The sequence below is a fragment of the Mirounga leonina genome, unplaced genomic scaffold (assembly GCF_011800145.1).
Source record: "Mirounga leonina isolate KUSES-001 unplaced genomic scaffold, KU_Mleo_1.0 Mir_151, whole genome shotgun sequence".
Classification (NCBI taxonomy): domain Eukaryota; kingdom Metazoa; phylum Chordata; class Mammalia; order Carnivora; family Phocidae; genus Mirounga; species Mirounga leonina.
Window position 1 is genome coordinate 64,397,082 of NW_023270377.1, and position 27,705 is coordinate 64,424,786.

A 27,705-nucleotide genomic window follows, 5' to 3' on the forward strand; every position below is an offset into this window, starting at 1 on the left:
CAACTATTCTCTGTGACGAGTGCTACCATCTAACCAGTGGCTACCCAAACTCCTTCTTCCTTACATCTGATTGATTAACAGGTACCACCAGCTCCGATGCATCTTTATGTACTCTGCATCTCCACCAGCTCCACACAATGGCAGACCTCCATCGTCTCTCAGATTTAACTGCTGCGATCCTCACAAATGTTCCCTCTCCCTAGTCTAGTCTCTACATAATAAGTGGTCTTTCTAAAAGGCAGATCTGGTTGTAGCTCACCTCTCTTTCTAACCTTTCAGGAGTTGCCCCTTGCTTACAGTCTATACTACTTAACATGGCCTACGAGTCCCTGCAAAAAATAACCATTATGGACCTTTCTAGCCTCACATAGTAGTAATCTCCACCTCTCCCCATCCAAGTACACTGAATGATCTTTTGTTTCCTAAAACTCCCCATGCTTTGTCAGGTTCTGATCTTTATGCCTGTTCTTTCCATCTAGAATACTCTTACGCCATCCTCTTCCCCTGCCCCAACCCCACCCAACTCATCCTTCTGGTGCCAAATGTTACTTTCTTCTACCCTCCCTTCTTAGACTGAGTTAGGTGGTGCTTTCAAGATACCCTATACTAACTCAATTACGGTGTGTGACAATTGTTTGCTCCTCTGTATCTTCCATCTGATTGTGAATGCATGAGGGCAGGTATTAGGTCTATTATATTCACTATTTCCTTTTCCAGGTCCCAATCTTGTTGTTGTGCATGATCTGATATTTTTGGTAGTTGAAAAGGTCAAATATTAGCAATTACACATATTACAACTATATAATACTGTTATGAAACTTATTACCATTTATCAGGTAAGCACATGGCAAGCATTTTCCATCTGTTATCTTGTTTGATCCTTATAACAATCATGTGACATAAGGACCATTTTACAAATTAGAAACTAAAGCTTAAGGAGGTGAAGATAACTGCTAAAATCCATAAAACCACTAATTGTGATTCAAACCCAAGCTTGTCTGATTCGAAACAGAACTCTTAACCCTTTCATTATAGTTACACAGTTCCTCCAGTCAGTAAACACTTATTAAATATTCGTTAAATATGTTATCATTTATCATGAAAAATAAATGTCAAAAGAACACTAGAGACTCTATGCCCTTTCAACAAAATGAATTTAACAATGAAAAATACTCATTTGATTTACAACTTTGATTTCTAGCTTGGGAATTATAAATGCAATTTTGCAGACCTTTTTTGGTGTTTCTAACTTATTTGAATTACAATAATTTTCTGTTGGTTCAATATATGTTGAGATGTTCTATTTCCTTTATATCTAATCATCAATACAAAATTCATGTTTGACATACTTTAAAGCAGAATTCAGAGTATATTAGAGCTATATTCCTCCACTTTTCCTTCTGCGTTGGTGAAGTGTTTGATTAACACTGGATTTCACAATTGATAAGAACAAGTTAATATTTAGTAAATATGAATAATGCACTGAAGACTTCCCTTCTAACCCACAACTTGATGAAGAAATCATCTGGCCTTTAGGGATGATGTGGGAATTAATGAGTTAATATTTGACTTTTCCAGCTATTCTGTGGAAATGCTAAATCTCAGTACAGTGTATTTTTCTTTGATATTGTTTGTTGACATACTTTGATAGGGGTCATTTAAATTTTCAGTATGCTATTGTACACTAGAAATATTTACTAATGCTTAATGTACACAATAAAATATTAATACTAATATTTTTGATGTTGTAGGGCATCTCATTTATATATGATTTAAGATGTATATGTATTTAAGTATATATAACAACATAAAATGCCCACTTTTAAAATAATACATGCCTAGCTTTAAAAATAAGTATTTTGGGGGCTCCTGGATGGCTTAGTCACATGAGTATCTGACTCTTGATTTCACTGAGGTCATGATTTCAGGGCCGTGAGATGGAGCCCTGCATTGGGCTCTGAGCTCACCTCAGAGTCTGCTTGACATTCTCTCTCTCCCTTTACCCCCCACCTCCGACCTCCTGTGTGCACACACTCTCTCTCAAATAAATAATAAATCTTTAAAAATAAGTATTTTTTCAAAAATAAAAATATATATATACACATATACATGCACACACATATTCTGTATCCTTTTGACCCTTGAATTTGAGATTTATATTTTAATAAATTTATCACTTATTATAAATTGAATTATTAAACCCTATAAATAAGCTTCCTGTAGCAAACGAAGTCTAAAATAAAAACATAAACATCGTAACATCAAGTCAGGGAACAAGAAAAAACCATTTAATCATTTACTCTTAAAAAATATTGTGGAGTATTTTATTTGTTATGCTTTGTTTTGCTTCACCCTCAAGGTCAAAATCATTTGCTATCGTAAAGAACATTTTTTTAAAAGCAGGAATGTTACATAAATCCACTGAGGAGGAAAAATGCTTTTACCATCAGTGTTGTAGTTATTAAGTGGTTATTGAATGCCCTCGTGTACAAGACAAAGTGGATGCTTTAGCTATGATGTAATCCCTGCATTCTCTCAGCTCACTTATTAAGTCAGCCTGCAGAAAATATATGATCAGTACAGGTCAATGTAGAATTTAGCTTGAGAGTCATGTGTGAAAATATACATATTTTCAAATGAACTAGCTCATTGGTAAATTAAAGTTTGATTAATGGCTTAAATGTGAAAATCATTTTTAAAATAATCTATACTCTCAAAAACTAACTGTGAGAACCAAATGCTTTATTATTTGGATATTGAATTTCAAAGTAAGATTAAATTTTAATTTAAAAACAAAAAAGGAAGAATTAATTGGCCTTATTTTTTTTTTAAAGATTTTATTTACTTATTTGAGAGACAGAGTGAAAGAGAGAGCATAGGAGCAGGGGGAGAGGGGAGGGAGGGGAGGGAGAAGCAGACATGGGGCTAGATCCCAGGACCCTGGGATCATGACCTGAGCGAAAGGTAGTCACTTAACCGACTGAGCCACCTAGGTGCCCCGCCTTATTGGTTTTTATTTTTTTTAATTATTATTAACATATAATGTATTATTTGTTTCAGGGGTACCGGTCTGTGATTCATCAGTCTTACACAATTCACAGCGCTCACCATAGCATATATCCTCCCCAGTGTCCATCACCCAACCACCCCATCCCTCCCCCCACCACCCCCACACCAGCCACCCTCAGTTTGTTTCCTGAGATTGTCTCTTATGGTTTGTCTCCCCCTCTGGTTTCGTCTTGTTTCATTTTTCCCTCTCTTCCCCTATGATCCTCTGTCTTGTTTCTCAAATTCCTCATATCAGTGAGATCATATGATACTTGTCTTTCTCTGATTGACTTATTTCGCTTAGCATAATATCCTCTAGTTCCATCCACATCGCTGCAAATGACAAGATTTCATTTTTTGATAACTGCATAATATTCCATTATATATATATTACATATACATATCACATCTTTATCCATTCATCTGTTGATGGACATCTAGGCTCTTTCCATGGTTTGGCTATTGTGGACATTGCTGCTACAAACATTGGGGTGCACGTGCCCCTTCGGATCCCTACATTTGTATCTTTGGGGTAAATACTAAGTAGTTCAATTTCTGGGTCGAGGGTAGCTCTATTTTCAACTTTATGAGGAACCTCCATAATGTTTTCCAGAGTGGCTGCACCAGCTTGCATTCCCACCAACAGTGTAGGAGGGTTCCCCTTTCTCCACACCCTTGCCAACATCTGTTGTTTACTGACTTGTTAATTTTAGCCATTCTGACTGGTGTGAGGTGGTATCTCATTGAGGTTTTGATTTGTATTTCCCGAATGCCGAGTGATGTTGAACACTTTCTCATGTGTCTGTTGGTCATTTGGATGTCTTCTTTGCAGAATTGTCTGTTCAGGTCCTCTGCCCATTTCTTGCTTGGGTTATTTGTTTTTTGGGTGTTGAGTTTGATAAGTTCTTTCTTGATTTTGGATACTAGCCCTTTATCTGATATGTCATTTACAAATATCTTCTCCCATTCTGTCGGTTGTCTTTTGGTTTTGTTGACTGTTTCTTTTGCTGTGCAAAAGCTTTTTATCTTGATGAAGTCCCAATAGTTCATTTTTGCCCTTGCTTCCCTTGCCTTTGGCGATGTGTCTAGGAAGAAGTTGCTGTGGCTGAGGTCGAAGAGGTTGTTGCCTGTGTTCTCCTCAAGGATTTTGATGGACTCCTGCCTCACATTGAGGTCTTTCATCCATTTTGAGTCAATTTTTGTGTGTGGTGTAAGGAAATTGTTCAGTTTCATTCTTCTATGGCTGTCCAATTTTCCCAACACTATTTGTTGAAGAGACTGTCTTTTTACCATTGGACATTCTTTCCTGCTTTGTCGAAGATTATTGACCATACAGTTGAGGGTCTGTTTCTGGGCTCTCTATTCTATTCCATTGATCTATGTGTCTGTTTTTGTGCCAGTACCATACTGTCTTGATAATTACAGCTTTGTAATAGAGCTTGAAATCCAGAATTGTGATGTCACCAGCTTTGCTTTGCTTTTTCAATATTCCTCTGTCTATTCAGGGTATTTTCTTGTTCCATACAAATTTTAGGATTATTTGTTCCATTTTCTTGAAAAAAAAGTTGATGGTATTTTGATAGGGATTGCATTAAATGCTCTAGGTAGCATAGACATTTTCACAGTATTTATTCTATCAATCCATGAGTATGGAACGTTTTTTCATTTCTTTGTGTCTTCCTCAATTTCTTTCATGAGTATTCCATAGCTGTCTGCGTATAGATCCTTTGTCTCTTTGGATAGATTTATTCCTATAGTTTTGGGTGCAATTGTAAATGGGATCAACTCCTTAATTTCTCTTTCTTCTGTTTTGTTGTTGTTGTATAGAAATGCAACTGATTTCTGTGCATTGATTTTATATGCTGCCACTTTACTGAATTCCTGTATGAGTTCTAGCAGTTTGGGGGGGGGCAGAATCTTTTGGGTTTTCCACATGAAGTATCATATCATCTCAAAGAGTGAGAGTTTGACTTCTTCTTTGCCAATTTGGATGCCTTTTATTTCTTTTTGTTGTCTGATTGCTGAGGCTAGGACTTGAGTACTATGTTGAATAGCCGTGGTGATAGTGAACATCCCTGCCATGTTCCTGACCTTAGAGGAAAAGCTCTCAGTTTTTCCCCATTGAGAATGATATTTGCTGTGGGTTTTTCATAGATGGCTTTTATGATATTGAGGTATGTACCTTCTATCCCTACACTGTGAAGAGTTTTGATCAAGAAAGGATGCTATACTTTGTCAAAAGCTTTTTCTGCATCTCTTGAGAGTATCATATGGTTCTTGTTCTTTCTTTTATTAATGTATTGTATCACATTGATTGATTTGCGGATGTTGAACCAACCTTGCAGCCCAGGAATAAGTCCCACTTGGTAGTGGTGAATAATCCTTTTAATATACTGTTGGATCCTATTGGCTAGTATTTTGGTGAGAATTTTTGCATCCGTGTTCATCAGGGATATTGGTCTGTAATTCTCCTTTTTGATGGGGTCTTTGTCTGATTTGGGGATCAAGGTAATGCTGGCCTCATAAAATGAGTTTGGAAGTTTTCCTTCCATTTCTATTTTTTGGAACAGTTTCAGAAGAATAGGTATTAATTCTTGAAATGTTTGGTAGAATTCCCCTGGGAAGCCATCTGGCCCTAGGCTCTTGTTTATTGGGAGATTCCTTAGTGGTTATGGGTCTGTTCAGGTTTTTTCTATTTCTTCCATGTTCAGTTTTGGTAGTTTATACATCTCGAGGAATGCATCCATTTCTTCCAGATTGTCTAATTTGCTGGCATATAGTTGCTCATAATATGTTCTTATAATTGTTTGTATTTCTTTGGTGTTGGTTGTGATCTCTCTTCTTCCATTCATGATTTTATTTATTTGGGTCCTTTCTCTTTTCTTTTTGATAAGTCTGGCCAGGGGTTTATCAATCTTGTTAATTCTTTCAAAGAACCAGCTCCTAGTTTTGTTGATCTGTTCAAATGTTCTTTTGGTTTCTATTTCATTGATTTCTGCTGCTCTGATTTTATTATTTCTCTTCTCCTGCTGGGCTTAAGCTTTATTTCCTTATTGGTTTTTAAATCGACAAAAGTACTTGTTTGAGAATGTTCTAGTTTTGCTGTTATCCAATTTTTTTAGTATTTTATTAGAGATGGGTTTTTGCTACACATCTAAAAATCTTTGCCTTCCCTCTTTGAGTAATTGTGTTATTATTCCAGTGAAATAAAGAATTTGGATACATATCATCTTTGATTTCAACAATGAAAAATATATGGATATATTGATAAAAATACATAAAAATGGTTGTGAGTGTTTTAATACCATTCTCTTAGCTTCTGATAAAACAAAACAAAGAAAAACTAAAGAGGGACACTGATAATTTGAATAATGTAAGTAATAAAAGTAAATGTCATGGATGTATATATTATCTCATAATTTATACATGCAGAAAATTCATATTTTCAAGTGCCCATGTATATATTTATATAAATTAACAATATACTGGATAGGAAAATAAACCTCAATAAATTCAAAATAGAAGATATCATATAGGGTTATTATCACAATACAGGTAAGCTAGAAGTCAATAGTAAAATGAAAAAGTTCTAACCATTTGAAAATTAAGAAATTCCCTCCTAAATAAATATTGGGTTAAGGAGAAAATAAAATATATAAATAGCCATTTGGAAAATAAGAACATTTTCTGTCAGAATCTGTGGAATAGGATCAAGCAGTATTGAACATGACAAAAAAACTTAGTTTGAGAAATTGGAAATTAAACAAAATGAAGGGAATATAAGTAGAGAAATTAATGACTTGTCAATGTAGCAGATGATATTAGGATAGCAGGTGGTTCTTAGAAAAGAAAACCAATAAAATACACAGACTTTGGTATGGTTGGCAAGATCCTAAGATGACCCCAAAAACTCTTGCCCTTGTGTAATCCCCACTCCTGGGCGCAGTGGAAACCTGTGACTATGATGAGATATCATCCTGTGATTATGTTATGTTTATGGCCCAAGGGAGATTATCCGGGGTGTGCCTGACCCAATCAGAGGAACCCTTTCAGAGTAGTTTTCTCCCACTGGTCACATAAGAGTAATTGAGAGAGAGATGCTCTGGCTAGCTCAGAGGAAAGACTGCCTATGGGGGCCTATGGGGCAAGGAACTGTGGTGGCCTCCACTTATTGAATGGTTCAAGGCCATGAGCTAGCAGGACAGCAGGAACTTCCTCTTATAACTGCAAGTAAATTCACTCTGCCCTTAGCCCATAAGGTTGGTGAATCCTGAGCCTTGGATGAGAACTGCATTCCCAGCCAACACCTTAACTTTATCCCAGTGAGACCCTGAGTACAGAATCTTACTGTGTAGTACCAGACTTCTGACCTACAGAAACTGTGAGATGATAAATTGGTATTGTTTTAAGATGCTAAATTTGTGGCGATTTGATACACAGCAGTAGAGAACTAATTTATTTGGCAAATATTACATGTTACGGAAACAAATGACTCTCTGTTTATAAAGTGCAATTGCGGTTTGATAAGAATACAAATACTCCAGTAGAAAAATAGGCAAAAGACAGGGACAATTGACAGAAGAAAAAAACATAATTGAAATGAATCTTAAGAATGATTAACCTTAATTTTAATAAATTAATATTAAAGTAACCATAAAGTACTTTGTACATTTCACTTTGGTCAATAAAAAAGAAAAAACATGCAGCAAAGGAAAAGAAAAAAAGCCCAGATAAATAATGCATTATGCTGATGAAGGGTTTCTATGAGACAGAGACTTAACGCGAATCTCAGAATATAGTATCTCCCAATAAATGTTTAGTGATTAAATGAATATTGCACATAGCGCTGGTACAGAAATTAACTTAAAGTTATTAACTTTAAATAAAATTAACCTAAAAAAATATGTGAGTGGTTTCTCTGTTTCCAAGGTGGGAGTAGCTATTACTTTCTTCTCTTACCCTGGGTCAGAGATGATCAGGGATTTTTCTAGATACAGACCCAGCACCTCTGACTCATCTGTGCACACACAGCAGCCGTACCCACCCTGAGCTTTTATTGCCTTATGTCTTCCTGAGTCCAGGTTTGTCCCTGCATTGCCTTCTTATCATTTTCTTTTTTTTCTTTTTATTTTATTTTTTTAGCCCCATACATTACATCATTAGTTCTAGATGAAGTGTTCCATGATTCATTGTTTGTGCATAACACCCAGTGCTCCATGCAGAATGTGCCCTCCTCAATACCCACCACCAGGCTAACCCATCCTCCCACCCCCCTCCCCTCTAGAACCCTCAGTTTGTTTTTCAGAGTCCATCTTCTCTCATGGTTCGTCCACCCCTCCGATTTCCCCCGCTTCATTCTTCCCCTCCCGCTACCTTCTTCTTTTTCTTTTTTTTTTCTTAACATATATTGCATTATTTGTTTCAGAGGTACAGATCTGACATTCAACAGTCTTGCACAATTCACAGCGCTTACCAGAGCACATACCCTCCCCAGTATCTATCACCCAGTCACCCCATCCCTCCCACCCCACCCCCCACTCCAACAACACTCAGTTTGTTTCCTGCAATTAAGAATTCCTCATATCAGTGAGATCATATGATACATGTCTTTCTCTGTTTGATTTATTTCACTCAACATAATCCCCTCCAGTTCCATCCACGTGGTTGCAAATGGCAAGATCTCATTCCTTTTGATGGCTGCATAATATTCCATTGTATATATATACCACATCTTCTTTATCCATTCATCTGTTGATGGACATCTTGGCTCTTTCCACAGTTTGGCTATTGTGGACATTGCTGCTATAAACATCGGGGTTCACGTACCCCTTCGGATCCCTACTTTTGTATCTTTGGGGTAAATACCCAGTAGTGCAATTGCTGAATCATATGGTAGCTCTATTTTCAACTTTTTGAGGAACCTCCATACAGTTTTCCAGAGTGGTTGCACCAGCTTGCATTCCCACCAACAGTGTAGGAGGGTTCCCCTTTCTCCGCATCCCCGCCAACATCTATCGTTTCCTGACTTGTTAATTTTAGCCATTCTGACTGGTGTGAGGTGGTATCTCATTGAGGTTTTGATTTGGATTTCCCTGATGCTGAGCGATATTGAGCACTTTTTCATGTGTCTGTTGGCCATTTGGATGTCTTCTTTGGAAAAATGTCTGTTCATGTCTTCTGCCCATTTCTTGATTGGATTCTTTGTTCTTTGGGTGTTGAGTTTGATGAGTTCTTTATAGATTTTGGATACTAGCCCTTTATCTGATATGTCATTTGCAAATATCTTCTCCCATTCTGTCGGTTGTCTTTTGGTTTTGTTGACTGTTTCCTTTGCTTTGCAAAAGCTTTTTATCTTGATGAAGTCCCAATAGTTCATTTTTGCCCTTGCTTCCCTTGCCTTTGGCGATGTTTCTAGGAAGAAGTTGCTGTGGCTGAGGTCAAAGAGGTTGCTGCCTGTGTTCTCCTTTAGGATTTGGATGGACTCCTGTCTCACATTGAGGTCTTTCAACCACTTAGAGTCTATTTTTGTGTGTGGTGTAAGGAAATGGTCCAGTTTCATTCTTCTGCATGTGGCTATCCAATTTTCCCAACACCATTTGTTGAAGAGACTGTCTTTTTTCCATTGGACATTCTTTCCTGCTTTGTCAAAGATGAGTTGACCATAGAGTTGAGGGTCCATTTCTGGGCTCTCTATTCTATTCCATTGATCTATGTGTCTGTTTTTGTGCTAGTACCATGCTGTCTTGATGATGACAGCTTTGTAATAGAGCTTGAAGTCCGGAATTGTGATGCCGCCGGCTTTGCTTTTCTTTTTCAACATTCCTCTGGCTATGCGGGGTCTTTTCTGGTTCCATACAAATTTTAGGATTATTTGTTCCATTTCTTTGAAAAAAGTGGATGGTATTTTGATGGGGATTGCATTGAATGTGTAGATTGCTCTAGGTAGCATTGACATCTTCACAATATTTGTTCTTCCAATCCATGAGCGTGGAACGTTTTTCCATTTCTTTGTGTCTTCCTCAATTTCTTTCATGAGTATTTTATAGTTTTCTGAGTACAGATCCTTTGTCTCTTTGGTTAGATTTATTCCTAGGTATCTTATGGTTTTGGGTGCAATTGTAAATGGGATCGACTCCTTAATTTCTCTTTCTTCTGTCTTGTTGTTGGTGTATAGGAATGCCACTGACTTCTGTGCATTGATTTTATATCCTGCCACTTTACTGAATTCCTGTATGAGTTCTAGCAGTTTTGGGGTGGAGTCTTTGGGGTTTTCCACATAAAGTATCATATCATCTGCAAAGAGTGAGAGTTTGACTTCTTCTTTGCCAATTTGGATGCCTTTGATTTCTTTTTGTCGTCTGATTGCTGTGGCTAGGACTTCCAATACTATGTTGAATAGCAGTGGTGACAGTGGACATCCCTGCCGCGTTCCTGACCTTAGGGGGAAAGCTCTCAGTTTTTCCCCATTGAGAATAATATTCGCTGTAGGTTTTTCATAGATGGCTTTTATGATATTGAGGTATGTACCCTCTATCCCTATACTCTGAAGAGTTTTGATCAAGAAAGGATGCTGTACTTTGTCAAAAGCTTTTTCTGCATCTATTGAGAGGATCATATGGTTCTTGTTCTTTCTTTTGTTAATGTATTGTATCACATTGATTGATTTGCGGATGTTGAACCAACCTTGCAGCCCAGGGATAAATCCCACTTGGTAGTGGTGAATAATCCTTTTAATGTACTGTTGGATCCTATTGGCTAGTATTTTGGTGAGAATTTTTGCATCCATGTTCATCAGGGATATTGGTCTGTAATTCTCCTTTTTGATGGGGTCTTTGTCTGGTTTGGGGATCAAGGTAATGCTGGCCTCCTAAAATGAGTTTGGAAGTTTTCCTTCCATTTCTATTTTTTGGAACAGTTTCAGAAGAATAGGTATTAATTCTTCTTGAAATGTTTGGTAGAATTCCCCTGGGAAGCCATCTGGCCCTGGGCTTTTGTTTTTTGGGAGATTTTTGATGACTGCTTCAATTTCCTTAGTGGTTATAGGTCTGTTCAGGTTTTCTATTTCATCCTGGTTCAGTTTTGGTAGTTGATACATCTCTAGGAATGCATCCATCTCTTCCAGGTTATCTAATTTACTGGCATAGAGTTGCTCATAATATGTTCTTATAATTGTTTGTATTTCTTTGGTGTTGGTTGTGATCTCTCCTCTTTCATTCATGATTTTGTTGATTTGGGTCATTTCTCTTCTCTTTTTGATAAGTCTGGCCAGGGGTTTATCAATCTTGTTAATTCTTTCAAAGAACCAGCTCCTAGTTTCGTTGATCTGTTCTACTGTTCTTTTAGTTTCTATTTCATTGATTTCTGCTCTGATCTTTATTATTTCTCTTCTCCTGCTGGGTTTAGGCTTTATTTGCTGTTCTTTCTCCAACTCCTTTAGGTGTAGGGTTAGGTTGTGTACTTGAGACCTTTCTTGTTTCTTGAGAAAGGCTTGTATTGCTATATACTTTCCTCTTAGGACTGCCTTTGCTGCATCCCAAAGATTTTGAACAGTTGTGTTTTCATTTTCATTGGTTTCCATGTATTTTTTTAATTCTTCTTTAATTTCCTGGTTGACCCATTCATTCTTCAGTAGGATGCTCTTTAGCCTCCATGTATTTGAGTTCTTTCCGACTTTCCTCTTGTGATTGAGTTCTAGTTTCAAAGCATTGTGGTCTGAAAATAGGCAGGGAATGATCCCAATCTTTTGGTACCAGTTGAGACCTGATTTATGACCTAGGATGTGATCTATTCTGGAGAATGTTCCATGGGCACTAGAGAAGAATGTGTATCCTGTTGCTTTGGGGTGGAATGTTCTGAATATATCTGTGAAGTCCATTTGGTCCAGTGTGTCATTTAAAGTCTTTATTTCCTTGTTGATCTTTTGCTTAGACGATCTGTCCATTTCAGTGAGGGGGATGTTAAAGTCCCCCACAATTATTGTATTGTTGTCAATGTGTTTCTTTGCTTTTGTTATTAATTGCCTTATATAATTGGCTGCTCCCATGTTAGGGGCATAGATATTTACAATTGTTAGATCTTCTTGTTGGATAGATCCTTTAAGTATGATATAGTGTCCTTCCTCATCTCTTATTACAGTCTTTGGTTTAAAATCTAATTTTTCTGATATAAGGATTGCCACCCCAGCTTTCTTTTGGTGTCCATTAGCATGGTAAATGGTTTTCCACCCCCTCACTTTCAATCTGGGGGTGTCTTTGGTTCTAAAATGAGTCTCTTGTAGACAGCATATCGATGGGTCTTGTTTTTTAATCCAGTCTGTTAGCCTGTGTCTTTTGACTGGGGCATTTAGCCCATTTACATTCAGGGTAACTATTGAAAGATAGGAATTTAGTGCCATTGTATTGCCTGTAAGGTGACTGTTACCATATATTGTCTGTGTTCCTTTCTGGTCTATGTTGCTTTTAGGCTCTCTCTTTGCTTAGAGGACCCCTTTCAAGATTTCCTGTAGGGCTGGTTTTGTGTTTGCAAATTCCTTTAGTTTTTGTTTTCCTGGAAGCTTTTTATCTCTCCTTCAATTTTCAATGACAGCCTAGCTGGATAGAGTATTCTTGGCTGCATATTTTTCTCATTTAGTGCTCTGAATATATCCTGCCAGTCCTTTCTGGCCTGCCAGGTCTCTGTGGATAGGTCTGTTGTCAATCTAATGTTTCTACCCTTGTAGGTTACATATCTCTTCTCCCGAGCTGCTTTCAGGATTTTCTCTTTGTCTATGAGACTCGTAAGTTTTACTATTGTCGGGGAGTTGACCTATTTTTATTGATTTTGAGAGGGGTTCTCTGTGCTTCCTGGATTTTGATGCCTGTTTCTTTCCCCAAATTAGGGAAGTTCTCTGCTATAATTTGCTCCATTATACCTTCTGCCCCTCTCTCTTTCTTCTTCTTCTGGGATCCCAATTATTCTAATGTTGTTTCGTCTTATGGTATCGCTTATCTCTCGAATTCTGCCCTCGTGATCCAGTAGTTGTTTATCTCTCTTTTTCTCAGCTTCTTTATTTTCCATCATTTCATCTTCTATATTACTGATTCTCTCTTCTGCCTCATTTATTCTAGCACTTAGCGCCCCCATTTTTGATTGCACCTCATTAATAGCCTTTTTGATTTCTACTTGGTTGGATTTTAGCTCTTTTACTTCTCCAGAAAGGGTTTCTCTAATAACTTCCATATTTTTTTCAAGCCCAGCTAGTATCTTTAAAGTGATGATTCTGAACTCTAGCTCTGACATCATACTAATGTCCGTATTGAGTAGGTCCCTGGCAGTCGGTACTACCTCTTGTTCTTTTTGTTGAGGTGATTTTTTCCGTCTTGTCATTTTGTGCAGAGGAGAATAGATTAATGAGAGAACAAAATGCTAGCAGAGTAACCACGTCCCCAGAAAATATACTCTAAACAAATCAGAAAAGACCTGAAGCAGTGGGATAAGAAAGGGAAAGAGAGAAAAAAGAAAAAGAAAAAAAAGAAAAAGATAAAGATAAAAACAAAAACAAACAAAACAAAACAACAACAACAACAACAAAAATCAGAATGTGATCAAATATGATCTATATGGTATATAGATCAGTGCCACACACTAGATTTGGGGTGTATTTTGGTCTTTTAGAAGAAAGTGCCTCCCAAAATTTTAAAGAAAAACTTATATATGTACAAAAATAAGGATTGATATGATGAAGGGATGGAATATGACTGTAAAAATGGAAATTATAAAAAATTTTATAAAAGGAATTGATAAGAAGTTGTTTGAAAAAAGAAAGAAGAGGATTTAAAAAAAGAAAAAAGAAAAAAAAAAGGGAGAGGATGTGATCAGGCAGGGGAATAGAAAACACCATATACTAGAGATTTAGGGTATATTTTAACCTGTTAGAAGAAACTATCTCAAAATTTTAAAGAGAGAACAACTTATATATATAAGCCAAAAATATGGGTAACTACTATGAAGGGATAGAATATGACTCTAAAAATGAAAAATAAAAATGTTTTTTTTAAAAAAAGGGATTGATAGGATGTTGGTTGAAAAAGGGAAAAAGAAAAATTCAAAAAGAAATAAAAAGACAAAAAGACAGTTAAAAAAAATTAACTTTAAAAGACTAAAGAATCATGGTAAAAAAGCCGTGAATTCTATGTGCAGTAGTCCCCTAGCGCTGGAGTTCTGCCGTTCTCATTGATCGGTAAACTTGGTCTTGGCTGGCTGTTCTCGCTGATCTTCTGGGGAGGGGCCTGTTGCCGTGGTTTCCAAATGTCTCTGCCGGAGGCGGAATTGCCCCACCCTTGCCCCCTCCCGGCTAAGTAATCTGCTCGGGTTTGCTCTCCTGGGCTTTCGTTCCCTGCGAGCTTTCCGTACAGCTTTGGAGGCGGAGAGTGGAAATGGCGGCCTCCCAATCTCCGCCCCGGAGGAGCCGAGAACTCGGGGCCGCGCTCCTCAGTGAGCCCCCAGAGAAAAGCCGTCAGTCACTCCCGTCTCCCCGGTCTCCGGCCGCACTCCGTGCTCGTCCGGCCTGTGACCGCGCATTTCTATCTCTGGCACCCGACCCCGGGTGGAGTCTCCAAACCCAGCAGATCCCTGCGGTGCACTCCCGCGCGGCTCCTCCCGGGGGAGGAAGGTGAGTCTCCCCGAATCTGCCGCTTGTTGGGTCCCTGCTGGAGGAGCAGGGGCCCAACTGTGCCGCGGATCACGGTCTATGGCCACCCCGAGCAGAGAGCCCGCGCCTGGGCTCCGCCTCTGCAGCCAGCCTCCCTGCTCCGTTACCTGGGAGCTTGGCCACACTCAGGCACCCCCGGTCTTTCTGTGACCCCGAGGGTCCTGAGACCGCACTGTCCCGGAGGGTTCCACCCCCCGCTTAGCCACCAGAGTGACGTCCCTCAGTGGAGCAGACTTTTAAAAGTTCCGATTTTGTGCTCCGTGGCTCTATCACTTGCCAGAAGCAGCCGATGGAGGCCCCTCCCCCGCCGTCTATCCTCCCGAATATCGCCTAGGATTCACTTCTCCTCACGTCCTACCTTCCAGAAAGTGGTCGCTTTTCTGATGAGAGAGTTGTTGCTCTTCTTTTCTTCGATCTCCTGTTGAGTTTGTAGGTGTTCAGAATGGTTTGATCCCTATCCAGCTGAATTCCTGAGAGGAGACGAAATCCAGGTCTCCTACTCCTCCGCCATCTTGCTCCGCCCCCCGCCTTCTTATCATTTTCAACATCACATCTCTCTTGTATTATTTCAAATCCTAAAAGACTTTGAATTGTAGAATGTTACAACGAGAACTTGCCTGGTTGGCCTACACCTTCTTCCTTAGGGTTAAAGTCTACGTCTCCACAGAACATAGGTTGGAAACCTCTTTTCTGTAATAATGACAGATACCTTTTATTGCAAGATGAATATTAAACATTTACATGATTGTTGATTGAGAATTTAATAGTACAGTTCATCATCTGCAAAAACAGTTTCTCTAAATTCTAAAGTACACCAATGACTAAGCATGCAGTGTTTTTACATAGAACTTATAAGAATTAAATGCTTGGGTTTCATCTTGGTGTCTTTCTCTCTTGTTTTTATTAACTATCTTATCTTTGAAAAAAAGGTCTTGGTGCCCTTATTTATTAATGTTTTTATGTATTTTGATTTATTTTTACTTAATACAATTATTTAATTCATTAATTTTAAATTTATTTATTAATGTTCTTTATTTAGCTCATCAATACAAACCCTTGTTGCCTCCGATGGATGGCCTAGGCACACTTCAGCTCAGTCATTTCTGCATCTGTTTTATTTTGGTTCATTTTCTTTTCTCTCTCACACTAATACTCATTTATTTACATCATGTGTAAACTTCTGGAAAAAGCACTGACATTTCTTTCTGGTTAGGGAATGTTTTGTTTTGTTTTGTTTTTTGTTTGTTTAAGCAGGAATGAACAAAATTTATTTTTTTTTTGTTTTAGATAATACTTAAATATTAAGAAAGCTAAAATTTTAAAATTCAAAATATGTTGGCTAGGTTTTTCTGTACATTATATTTACGTAATGATTCTGATTTTACCCTTCCAAGAACAGTAGCCCAAGAGGATGGAAAGGCAACCTATAACAGTCTCTGGGACTTGTACTGTCTTCTTAGGCCAGGTGTCCTGTAGCAGAGCAAAGAATTGAAGTGAAGAAGCAAGTGTCCCCTCCGTTCCCCTCTCCCCTGCTCCCTTTTGTTTTTATTTGAGGCATTTCCGAATAACAAATGCAAAATTAGATCTGGATATAAAAAGCTAGATGAGGACGCCTGGATGGCTCAGTCAATTGAGTGTCTGCCTTCTTCCACTCGTCATAATCCCAGGATCCTGGGATCGAGTCCCACGTCAGGCTTCCTGCTTAGCAGGGAGTCTGCTTCTCTCCCTCTGCCGCTCCCCACTGCTCATGATGTCTCTCTCACGCTCACTCTTTCTCAAATAAATAAAATCTTTAAAAAAAAAAAAAAAAAGCTAGACGACTACCCCAATTCAGTACTGTGCTTCACTGGAGAAGCCCTGGCACAGACAGGACATGAATTGCCCCTCACCTATAGGGACAATGTGACGGAAGTCAAAGTCACACAAAAAAGTCATTTGGGATCTCTGAGCAAAAGCATAGCTAGCATCAACTCCGTAAAATGAGGGGATTTGACCAGTCTGTCACATGACACCTGCTCCAGAAGGCTAACTTCTAAGCTCCGCTTGCGAAGCTGGGAGGACTCGCCCCCTCTGCTAAGGCGGACGCAGAAAAGAACGTCTACTATCATCCTGTGGCACAGTTAGGGTCGTTTATCTAGAGTAGATTCATTGGCCGGCACCCACCTGTCTGTAGTTGGATCTTGCTAACCTTCGCTTGTCACTTTGTCTGCTGTTATTATGACTTAAACATTGGGGCAGGTTGCCCTGACGGCATGAGAATCAGGGTCTATCTTGCGATGGTATGGCTTACCAGGCTTTCTCGCAAAATGTTGATTTGGGAAGTTATGTAAGCCAAATATGAATAGTACTTTTTAATGTAATTTCTAGTCATGTCCCACTCCCAAAAGATATACAAATTCCTTCTAGATTCCAGACATTAAACTGCTTCATTTTGAAAAATGATACTTACATTAAAATGTTACTGGAGGCCTCTTGTTCTAGCATGTGTTCATTGTTGGCAGTTCTGCACCATCTCTTTGGCATGAGCCACACCTGTAAGTCATCAACTACGATTTCCAGTTTAGATTTTTATCAAAGAGGACAGAGATTTTAAGAACCTTATAAAGGAACCTGAATTTAGCATCCTTTCAGAAATGCATATACCCAGTCCCCCTTCTTTTTTTTTAGCAATTATTTATGCCCAATTTCATGACAAATTTTTTTCATGTGTATGTATATGTGTGGAGAATTTGCCTTTATTAAATTTATATAATGATTTCAACTTAGTTTTTATGGATAAAACAAAAATATTTTTAAATTCATTTTATCAAATTATGTAAAAGTAAATTACATAATTACACTAATTTAAAGTGGTACAATGATTTGAAAACAAACCTAACTTATTCTTGATAAGCAAACAACTCACTTGGTGAAAGCAGAAATGCACAGGTGTGATAGAATGTAGCCAATCATTTGCATGATTGCATCACACCAAGCACATCGGAGGTCATTGTGTCTTACAGAGAAAGTGCCAACTGTTGGTAATGTGGTAAGTCAATTAGAGTAGAGGTAGGTTAGATAAAAAGCAGTATGTGCCTAAAGGGTGGGAGAGATAAGGTGGTGAAGGGGGTTTAGATGAGAGAGTGATTATTATTCTTCCACAATGATGGGCAAAAATAACCACTATGAGCAATAGCCAGAGAGCATTAAGAAGTTCACCTTGCTTAAAGCACAACTTCTGTGAAGGATAGATTTGCTAAGTTGGAGACAAAAAGCTTCATCGGGCAGTAATACATGAAACACAGGTATTCACCAAATATTTATTGGGCATCTAGCATAGAGCAGGCTTTGTGGTCCACAAAGTTTTAGAATTAGGTGAGGCTACAATGAGGATGATCATTATTAAGTATAGCTCTCCAAAGAAGTGACAAGAATGAACAGAAAGCTCATAGGAATTTGGAAGATGAGACTGAGAGAAGGGTTATTTCAAAGGTAGAATTTAACAAATTTGACTTTAGATGACTGCCAATATTAGAAAAGATTAAGAATAAAGGAGAGTTTGAGTCTGTTTGCTCAAAGAACAATATTGTAAACAACCAGCATCAAACTTGGTTAAAGGAGTAGGTTTAGGATAGGAAAAAAAAAAGAAAAGTCATGACTTTAATTGAGAGCATGTTGAGTTTAAGTAACATTAGGTACACTTCTACTTTCTTACAGTAGTTCAGGCAGACTGTAGAATATAATTATATGGCTTGAGAAATGTTTGGAAATTAATTTGTAAGCATGTATAGGATCACTTGTAACTGGTAACATATTACATATTGGGTTGTACAAGAAGAATAGCTAATTTTAAAGAATATTCTTAAGAATAAAGTTTGATATATTGGCAATAGCACTCCCATCTGTAGAAAATCTGAACTTGCTAGACCTGGAGTAACTCTGTGCATAAAAAAGGTAGCAATTTATTTTATCATCATCCAGGCAGGACACATCAGAGGAGGATACTTATGGAGGCAATTAAGAGGCATTCGATAAAATTAATTTCATATTATTTTAGGTTCACATCTTTTTACCTTAATACTCACAGTGGCTGATTGGAAATCTGAAAGCTAGGTGACCAAATAGTGGTATTTGGTAATGGGTACGAAGTTTGATATGGAAGCTGATATTTGGCACCGTACGTGAAGAACTGTGATAAGCAAAAGGTGGATTTGTCCAAAAATTTTAAAGCCTTTTCAAGTATTACGTTAAAAAATTTCCCTGTGAACTGGGTGCTATATGTAAGTGATGAGTCACTGAATTCTACTCCTAAAACCAATATTACACTAGATGTTAACTAAAATTTAAATGAAAACTTGAAACAGACAAGCAAAGACAACCAAAATTTCCCTGTGAGTTGAAGTAATGCTATATAGCAAAGGGTTTTATTATTGCTTTCACATAAGTTACTATTGTGACATTTGCTTTATAACAAGTATATAATTAGTTTCGCAGAATTACTGTAAACAAAAATTAAATAGAACTCATGTCTACAGCTACCAAAAAGCTAGCTTGTTGCAGCTGATGAAATAATTTCCATGAAGATACTGAATATTTATATTATATAAAGTGCCATATGAGTTTGTGGTGTGAACAGATGTCTTTGTTTTTTGTTTTTTACTTCAAGATCGAATTATAGATTCTCTTCACCTGTTAGACTAAACTTGCTATTTTTTCAATGGATTATTTTCAGTTTTAAATTGATGGAAAAGTTATAAGTGTGTCAATACACTGTTTCAGAAACGGTGTGATCGCACAGAAGACAGAGCATGGACTTTGGGCTCAGGAGTAATTCTCTCAAATATTGGCTTTCTCACTTACTGGTTATATGATGTTAGACAAAGTATATAACCTGTCTGAGCCTTAGCTCCCTTAGCTGTAAAATGAGAAAAATTACACTAACTTTCCTTCCCCCTCACCCTCCCTCTGGGGCTCCTCTAATTCAGTGGTTTGCTTAGTACCAGTTCCTGATGGCCATTTGCAACTTCATAGCATAACAATTTGATTTCATACTAACGTTGTGAGTAACGGAAAAGGAGATAACACAGACAATTTCCTTATCTCCTTTTCTTATTCAATCCGTCTTTCCCTCAAACTTAAAATCTCTTTGCTTCAAGGAGAATCCAAAATCAGTTCATTGCACCAGTTCTTTCTTTCTAGACTATCAGTTACTCAAATTGAAGTGACTTACTTTTTATGTCCATCTCATGAGCAGAAACTGAATGGAAGCAGTAGTAGTTCCTCTGAAGGCAGCACTGTAGACATTGGGGCACCTGCGGAAGAGCAGCCTGTGGTGGAACCTGAGGAAACCCTTGAACCTGAAGCCTGTTTCACTGAAGGTAAGAAAATGACCTCTATGTTAATCTTCCATTTAGAGAGTGCAGTTTTTTTTGTTTTGTTTTGTTTTGTTTTGTTTTGTTTTAGTTGTTGATCACCCAAGTTTCTAAGTTGATCACTAAAGTTTCTAAGAATAGAAACTTTAGTAGATCTATTTCAATTCCCTCCAATATGCTAACAGTTTTAAAATCTATTGTTATTTTGGTGAATTCTGCCCATTATGTGTAAAAGATCACAAACATGGAGAAAACTATTTTTAACGTAATCAAAACTAGTAATTTATGTTTTTTAAATAAAATGGTGATTTCACAAGGAGTGGCATCTTAAACAGTAATCAAAATTCTCATACACAGAATTTGCCTTAAGAATAACTTCCTGACTACTAAAGTTAAATGACTTGCAAATGCTAAACTGTGATTTTTTAACAAAATCATCATTTTCCAAAGCTTACTGGACAAAGCAGGAAATAAGCACAGCCCATATCCGATACCTGAACGGTACCTAGTTGAGCCTGGTACAATATGGACAACAGTTTTAAGAGCTTTGTTTTTCCCATGACTAGCACTTCCCATGGTCTGATTTTCCCGAGAATTTGACTTTTGAAGATATGAATATATTTGCATATTCTCTATTTAGTGATCTCTTCTTCATAGACCGGATAAATATTGTTTCCATTTCCCAATATAAATTCCACACATCACTCAAAGTCCTTCTCAAAACTACCTTCATCTGACCATGGTGGAAAAGAGCTTATTATTCCTTATGATGCCTCTCCACAGCTATTAATAAATATACCCATTTAATTCACCTGATAACTTTTGTATATTATCTTATGAGAGCTCTTCTCTTTCTGTTTTGAACTGTTGTATGTATCTTTACTGTCTTTTTCTCTCCATCCCTTCCTTCCTTCCCTTCCTCTCTTTTCTTCCAGCACACTTGACTTTTTCTTTTTCCTCTTTTGTTTTTTTTTGGGGGGGGGCAGAGTTTGCTTTTTTGTTCTGTTTTGCCTTGAGGTGAGTTTCCCGAGTTTATATCTTTTCTTGAAAACAAGAATGTAAGGTTCTTGGTGGCAAGGTCCATGTGCTGTACCTTTTTTTTTTTTTTGCCTTTTTAAAAAAAATGTTATTTGTATCTTCCATGGTGCTTACAAAGGTAATCACAGATAGTTTGAGTGAGTAAAACACTATAAGGAAGGCATGACAAATCAAAGCAGGGCCAAGCAATCATATTTTAATGGACTAAATTAATTTTGAAAATTATATGAGCTTTTCTAGAAACACCACAAGAAAACAAAGCAGTAACAAACCCAGCATTATTGGGGGAGTTCTACATTATTATTCCATAACCTCTTTAAAAGGGAAGTTCTCTATTTATCACTAATCCTCATTTTGAACTCCTCTACTAGAGTGACTTCAACAGAGTGCAATAGAATGACATAGTACAAGGCAAAGCTATTTTACACTTGTTTGTACTTTACAAAGTTCTTTCTTGGACAATAAGAGTTGAGGCAGAAAAAGCAGGTATTATTAGCCAGGGAACTGTTTAAGGAGGCTGAATAATTTTCACAGCTTCACACAGCTAATGAATGTGCTCTTACTACTCCAGGCTTAGAGAGTTAACCTAGCAAGATGGAGATGGTAATTGTAGTAAGAAGATGAATCGGGGACATGCTAAGGAATATTACTAAAGCCGCAGAAGTTACTTCATCTACTCCTGTTTGAACATTATACTTGCAGGCTGTGTACAAAGATTTAAATGCTGTCAAATCAGTGTGGAAGAAGGGAGGGGAAAACAATGGTGGAACCTGAGAAGAACGTGTTTCCGAATAGTTGAACATAATTGGTTTGAGACCTTCATTGTCTTCATGATTCTCCTTAGTAGTGGTGCACTGGTAAGTGAATATTAAGCAAAAGTGGTACAATATTAAGTTTAAGATAATCTAATACTGATGACTTATTAATCATTTCTAATGCACTGTTACAGTAGCCAATGCATTTTTTTCCCTAACCCTCATCCTGCATCCATTTTCATTTTCATAGTGTCAGCCATTACCTCTGTTTGATAAATCTCAAACTGTTATCTTTACTTAGGACTTCTTCCTTGAATATATATACATCTCTATATCCATCCATCCATCCATCCATCCATCCATCCATTCACTTACCTCCTGTCCACCCACCCACCCACTTTTCTACCTATCTCTAACACATTTTTCATTACCCCACATCCTATCTTCCAGATTATAGACTTAATGTTTTAACTATGAATTTCTGGATTTATTTCTACTACATATACATACAATTTCTAATAAATTATTGATTAACTTTTGCTTACTAGTAAGTAACCTAGAAAATTTGTCTCCCCGGCTTATTATAACCAAGGAATACAAATACTCAGTTGCTCATATTTTAACAAGCAGGTAAGCATGGCAACTCAGTGTAGTTAATGGAAGTCCTGTGATGGAGAATATATAACTATTCTGATGAATATTGCCTCTGAATGGTATTATTATTATCTCTTTATGGACAGTCAGTAAGTCCTTAGGGACCACTTCTCTGTCCCTTTTAAATTGTGTCCACTATTCTTATGCTACTCAGGAAACAATGAATATTGGTAACAAAAAATATTGGGCAGCATGCCTAAGTGATTCATTTAAAGATTGCTTTCTCTTTATACGAAGATGGTTTTTACATCAAATTAATTTATATTTGTATGAAAATCACTTACAAAAATATAAAGCATAACATATAGATAACATTTTAGGGAAACACTGGCACAAATAGAATACTTAAGTCATAAAGTAGATAGATGACAGATAAAATGAACTTGTCTGATTGAAATATAATCACTTAAGTTTCTTTAACTTACATTTATAATTAGAACATAAGCCTATATTTTCCTCCATATTTCTCCGATTACATAAACTTTGTCTGCATGCCACATTATACAAGAAATAGTCTTTTGCCCCTGAAACAAATGTGAGACTTAGATGAAAAGGATAGAGGTTCATATTAGAAGCACACATATCATGATCTAAAATGAAATATATCTTCATCTTATCATCATTGTCATACCATATCTCTACTGAGAAATATAAATGATCAACAAAATGAAGGGGAGAGAGGGGGACAAATGAGCCCAACTATGTAGTAAAATTGGGCAATGTGATGATCAATTACAATTTCTGCTTTATGAAAAATACAAACCTCCACTTTTTATTTCTTCAACCTCCTTTTTATGGCAAAAAAAAAATCAACAGGAGAAAGCAAAAGAAATGGAACAAAAGGAATAAATAACTTAAAGTTGGGGTAGCACCATCAGGATATGACATCAAGAATTGTTTCCTAAACAAGTCAAATTAAATCATGAGAATTATGCTTTTACCTCTTTCTTCTGACTATAATTATCAATAGAGAGTATAACTTTCCCCTGATTCATTAAAAGACCTTTGAGAGGAAAAAAATTTTAAAAACAGCAATAACTGCTACTCCTCTACCCTCTTACTCCAATGGGATGTCATACATATATATATATTATATATAAAATCAGGGAAAACATATATATATGTTTCTGATCATATGTATCTATATATGATCAGAAAAATAGCTTAGAAGGTATAATAGTTTTAGAAAGCTAAAATATATAACTTTTCTTTATAGGCATTTGAAGATATATATATTGATCAGCGAAAGACAATTAAGACAATGTTGGAATATGCTGACAAGGTTTTCACTTACATTTTCATCCTGGAAATGCTTCTAAAATGGGTGGCATATGGCTATCAAACATATTTCACCAATGCCTGGTGTTGGCTGGACTTCTTAATTGTGGATGTAGGTATCCTCTGTATCTTTGTCTTTACATTCACAGTAGTTTGTCTGACCCATATACTAATTCTAGAACAGTGAATCTGACCAGTATGCTGTGTTGACCTACTAGACACTAACCTAATTTGCTGAATGATAGTGTTGTAGTAAGAAATAGGCTTAGTACTGGTTTAGCACTGGGGGGGTGGGATCTATGGTGGTTGTCTAGGATAAGAAGAAAAACAGCACAGCAGTTTGTAGGGAAAGTGGTGAAATAGGGTATGTGGCTTAAATTCCTTATATTGTGAGTCAGACGGACTTGGGTTTAAATCCCGTCCCATTGCTGATGGGTCGTGTGCCAGTGAATAAATTACTTGGCTCTTGACTCTTGAAACGATAATAACAGTATGGACAGTGATGACGGTGGGAGCTACAGTCAATTTTTAAAAATTCTCTTTGATATACTCAAAGTTTTTCAAGGGGAGGTTTAAAGAGTAGATTATATAGATTATACTCCGTTAGAGGCAGTAAGGCGTACAGAGTGTAGGGCAAACCTCTGCTTCATGCAGCAGCAGGACCTTCCCCTTGGATGTTGACTCAATTCGCGGCAAGCCTGTAACACGCCAAACAGCCCTTCTCAGAAATTCCATGCCCAATGATTAATAATACTTCATCTCCCCTAAAACAGGTGACTGCCTCTGAGATTTATTAAACAAAATGTTTCATGCTATCAATTTGGCATAATTTCAGCTTCAGAAAAGTATGTCCAAAATATCGCAGATTTCATAGGCAACAGTTTTATCCCCAAAAGATAATAGATAATAATCCAGCAGGACTACGCAGGTTTATTGTGGAAAGTACTTCTAGAGCTAAGAGTCATGCATATGTTACATCTCCTGAATTCTGAACAAAGGCAAAGCCGGAGCTATTTAAAGCTTAATAATGTTACTATGAAATGAGTAAATTGAGAAAAACCTCAAAAGAATAATTGCTTCATCATTACAAAAGAAAAAAAATTGTAACATTGAGGTTTCATTAGAAGTTATATCATATTTCAACTCCTCATAACTTTTCACACTACATTTTAAATCTAAATATAATTTAACTCTTGAAACTCTGTGAGTTTTGCTTTTCTCTATTACGCTTATTACATGTCTGAAATTTCAGGGAAAGAATGATGATTTTATTATTATAAGTTGGATTTTTTTAATTACTAGATTACAAGCACTTTATTTTTTACTTATTTTTTATTGAAATATAGTTGACATGCAATGTTACATTAGTTTCAGGTATACAACATAGTAAATTTAATTGCCTGAAATATATTAAGAAAATAATTCTATAGAGATTTTGTCATTTTGCAATAATAATATTTTATTTTTCATTGTTCTATTTTAATTATTTCATAAGGATCAGTGTATCTCTCTAAAAAATGCAAAAAAAAATTATAGCACGTTGCAAGTAATATAAAAAGTATATTTAGGGACGCCTGGGTGGCTCAGTTGGTTAAGCGACTGCCTTCGGCTCAGGTCATGATCCTGGAGTCCCTGGATCGAGTCCCGCATCGGGCTTCCTGCTCGGCAGGAAGTCTGCTTCTCCCTCTGACCCTCCCCTCTCTCATGTGCTCTCTCTCATTCTCTCTCTCTCAAATAAATAAATAAAATCTTTAAAAAAAAGTATATTTAAATATAAGGCAACTTAATACACTGAAAAATAGAAAATTTTGCAAAAACAGTGTCCAGTGTATGTGAAACTGTCCGATATTAGTCACTTTCAAACCAAAGAAATATAATTCTGGATATGGAATTTTGGTATATTTTTTATTTAGAGAATGGACACCTAACATTTTTATTTCTTAGTACTCTCATATTTCATACAAATTAAGTAAATTCATTGATTTATTTACTTGGCAAATATTTGTTGATTATCCATTTTCAGCCAGGTAACCATGGCAGAAGCTGTAAGTTAGTATAGAAAAATTTGAGGAAGTTTTATGATGGAATTATTTATTAAGTTACATTGTTTACGCAAGAATAAACTTTAGAGAAAACACAGGTGTTAGCAAGACAAACAAAAAACTCACCTTCAGAAATCAACTGCAAAGTCAATGTGCCAAGTTATTAATTTTTGAGAGTATCAGTTATAATTAGTTGAACATACAATGCAGGATTGCAATTTCTTGCTTTTGTATTTTATCACTAGCCATACAAAGCCCTAAATTCACCACAACTTAATAAAATAAAAGAAGGATGACCAATGACCTTTTCTTACACCTGAATTTCTTCCTTTTTTAAATTAATTTTTATCTAGTTTTTTTACCTAATTGCTCTACTAATAAATTAGTTTAACAATTAATAAATTATATGACATTTAAGGTTTTTTTATTCAACTATCTTTAATTAACATCCTGAAAACACTTTTTTTGCATCAAGCTAAAAATACTTCCTTAAAATTTTAAAAGCTTTATGGGAAATACACAACCATTTATCTTCTGAGTAATTATAAGCAAAAATCATACTTATTATATAGTAAATTGAATCATGATTTTATTTCCTTATTTATTGGTGCAGGTTTCATTGGTCAGTTTAACAGCAAATGCCTTGGGTTACTCAGAACTTGGCGCCATCAAATCTCTCAGGACACTAAGAGCTCTGAGACCTCTGAGAGCCTTATCACGATTTGAAGGGATGAGGGTAAGGAAAATGAAAGAACGTGAAGTATTACATATAATAAAAATTAAATTAATTACATTAAATTCTATAAAGGAAAACCCATGCATGCAAAAGGAATGGCAAATCCTTGCAAAATTGCTACTTTATCATTTTATCTGTTGCATATTTACTTCTGGGTGATATGCAAGAGAACTTAGGCCTCCCTTGAAATGATATAATATCATTTATCTGCTGTGCTCATTAAAATGACTTTATTTCCTAATCCATCTTGGGAGTTTCCTTACAAACCTGTATACAAAAAGAAGCAAATGCACTATTAAAGTACTATGTGTAATGATATGATAATAATCCACTGAAGTCTACGTTATATGCTTCTCATTTGTGATGACCTAAATTGTACTTAATGAGTTTTATCAAAAATAATGTGAATGACACACGTGCCTAAGTATAAAAGTAAAGGAAAACCATTTTTAAGTGTCAAAATTTTGTCTGTATAATGCCAAAGTTTGCATTATTTGAATATATTTAAGGGTAGCTATTAAATATTGACTGAATTTTAAACTTTTTTTTAAAAGTTATGTTTAATATAACCTCAATTTATAACTGCATTAATCTTTTTAATTGATATAAATAGTAATACTAACTTAAAGATTATATGTAAATCCACACAATTTTTCATGACAATAAATAAAGCATTTATAATATAATGAATAGAAAATATAATTTTGACTCATTACCACAGATGATTCATAAATTAAGCATAACTCAAATTTCACTTGAGGTACAGAAAATGTTACACTATTCCTTTCAAGGAAATATTCTACCATTCCTTCTGATTCATTACAGATTAGAAATGTTGCCATTATTGACCTATTATTGTCCATGCCTTGTTAAAATTCATGAAGCATTGATATATAAGATGTATAACATAAAAAAGTAGTTCCTTTTTTTAAAAAAAGTCGAATTTTCTTTTACCAAAACAAAGGTGCTTAATAAGTGTGATACCAGTAGAAAAACATTGCTTTTTTTTTTCCTGCCTAGGGTTTAGTTGTTTATGGAGATTGAGCTGTATTGAAGACTTCCAATTACATCTTCTAGTTTGTTGATAGCCTTGCGTGTTCTTTTAAAATAAGAT

At 36.3% G+C, this 27,705-nt stretch overlaps 1 protein-coding gene across 5 annotated transcripts in view; it reads left to right on the plus strand.

Annotated features, from left to right (window-relative positions):
• Positions 1–27,705, plus strand: part of LOC118012372 (sodium channel protein type 1 subunit alpha) — a 153,413-nt gene that overhangs the window by 107,902 nt on the left and 17,806 nt on the right. For all 5 annotated transcript variants that reach the window (XM_035007848.1, XM_035007849.1, XM_035007852.1 and 2 more), the window contains 4 exons: positions 19,971–20,094; positions 21,829–21,983; positions 23,752–23,925; positions 26,469–26,591. In XM_035007848.1, the coding sequence (XP_034863739.1) occupies positions 19,971–20,094; positions 21,829–21,983; positions 23,752–23,925; positions 26,469–26,591 (576 nt within the window). The remainder of the gene's footprint in view (positions 1–19,970; positions 20,095–21,828; positions 21,984–23,751; positions 23,926–26,468; positions 26,592–27,705) is intronic.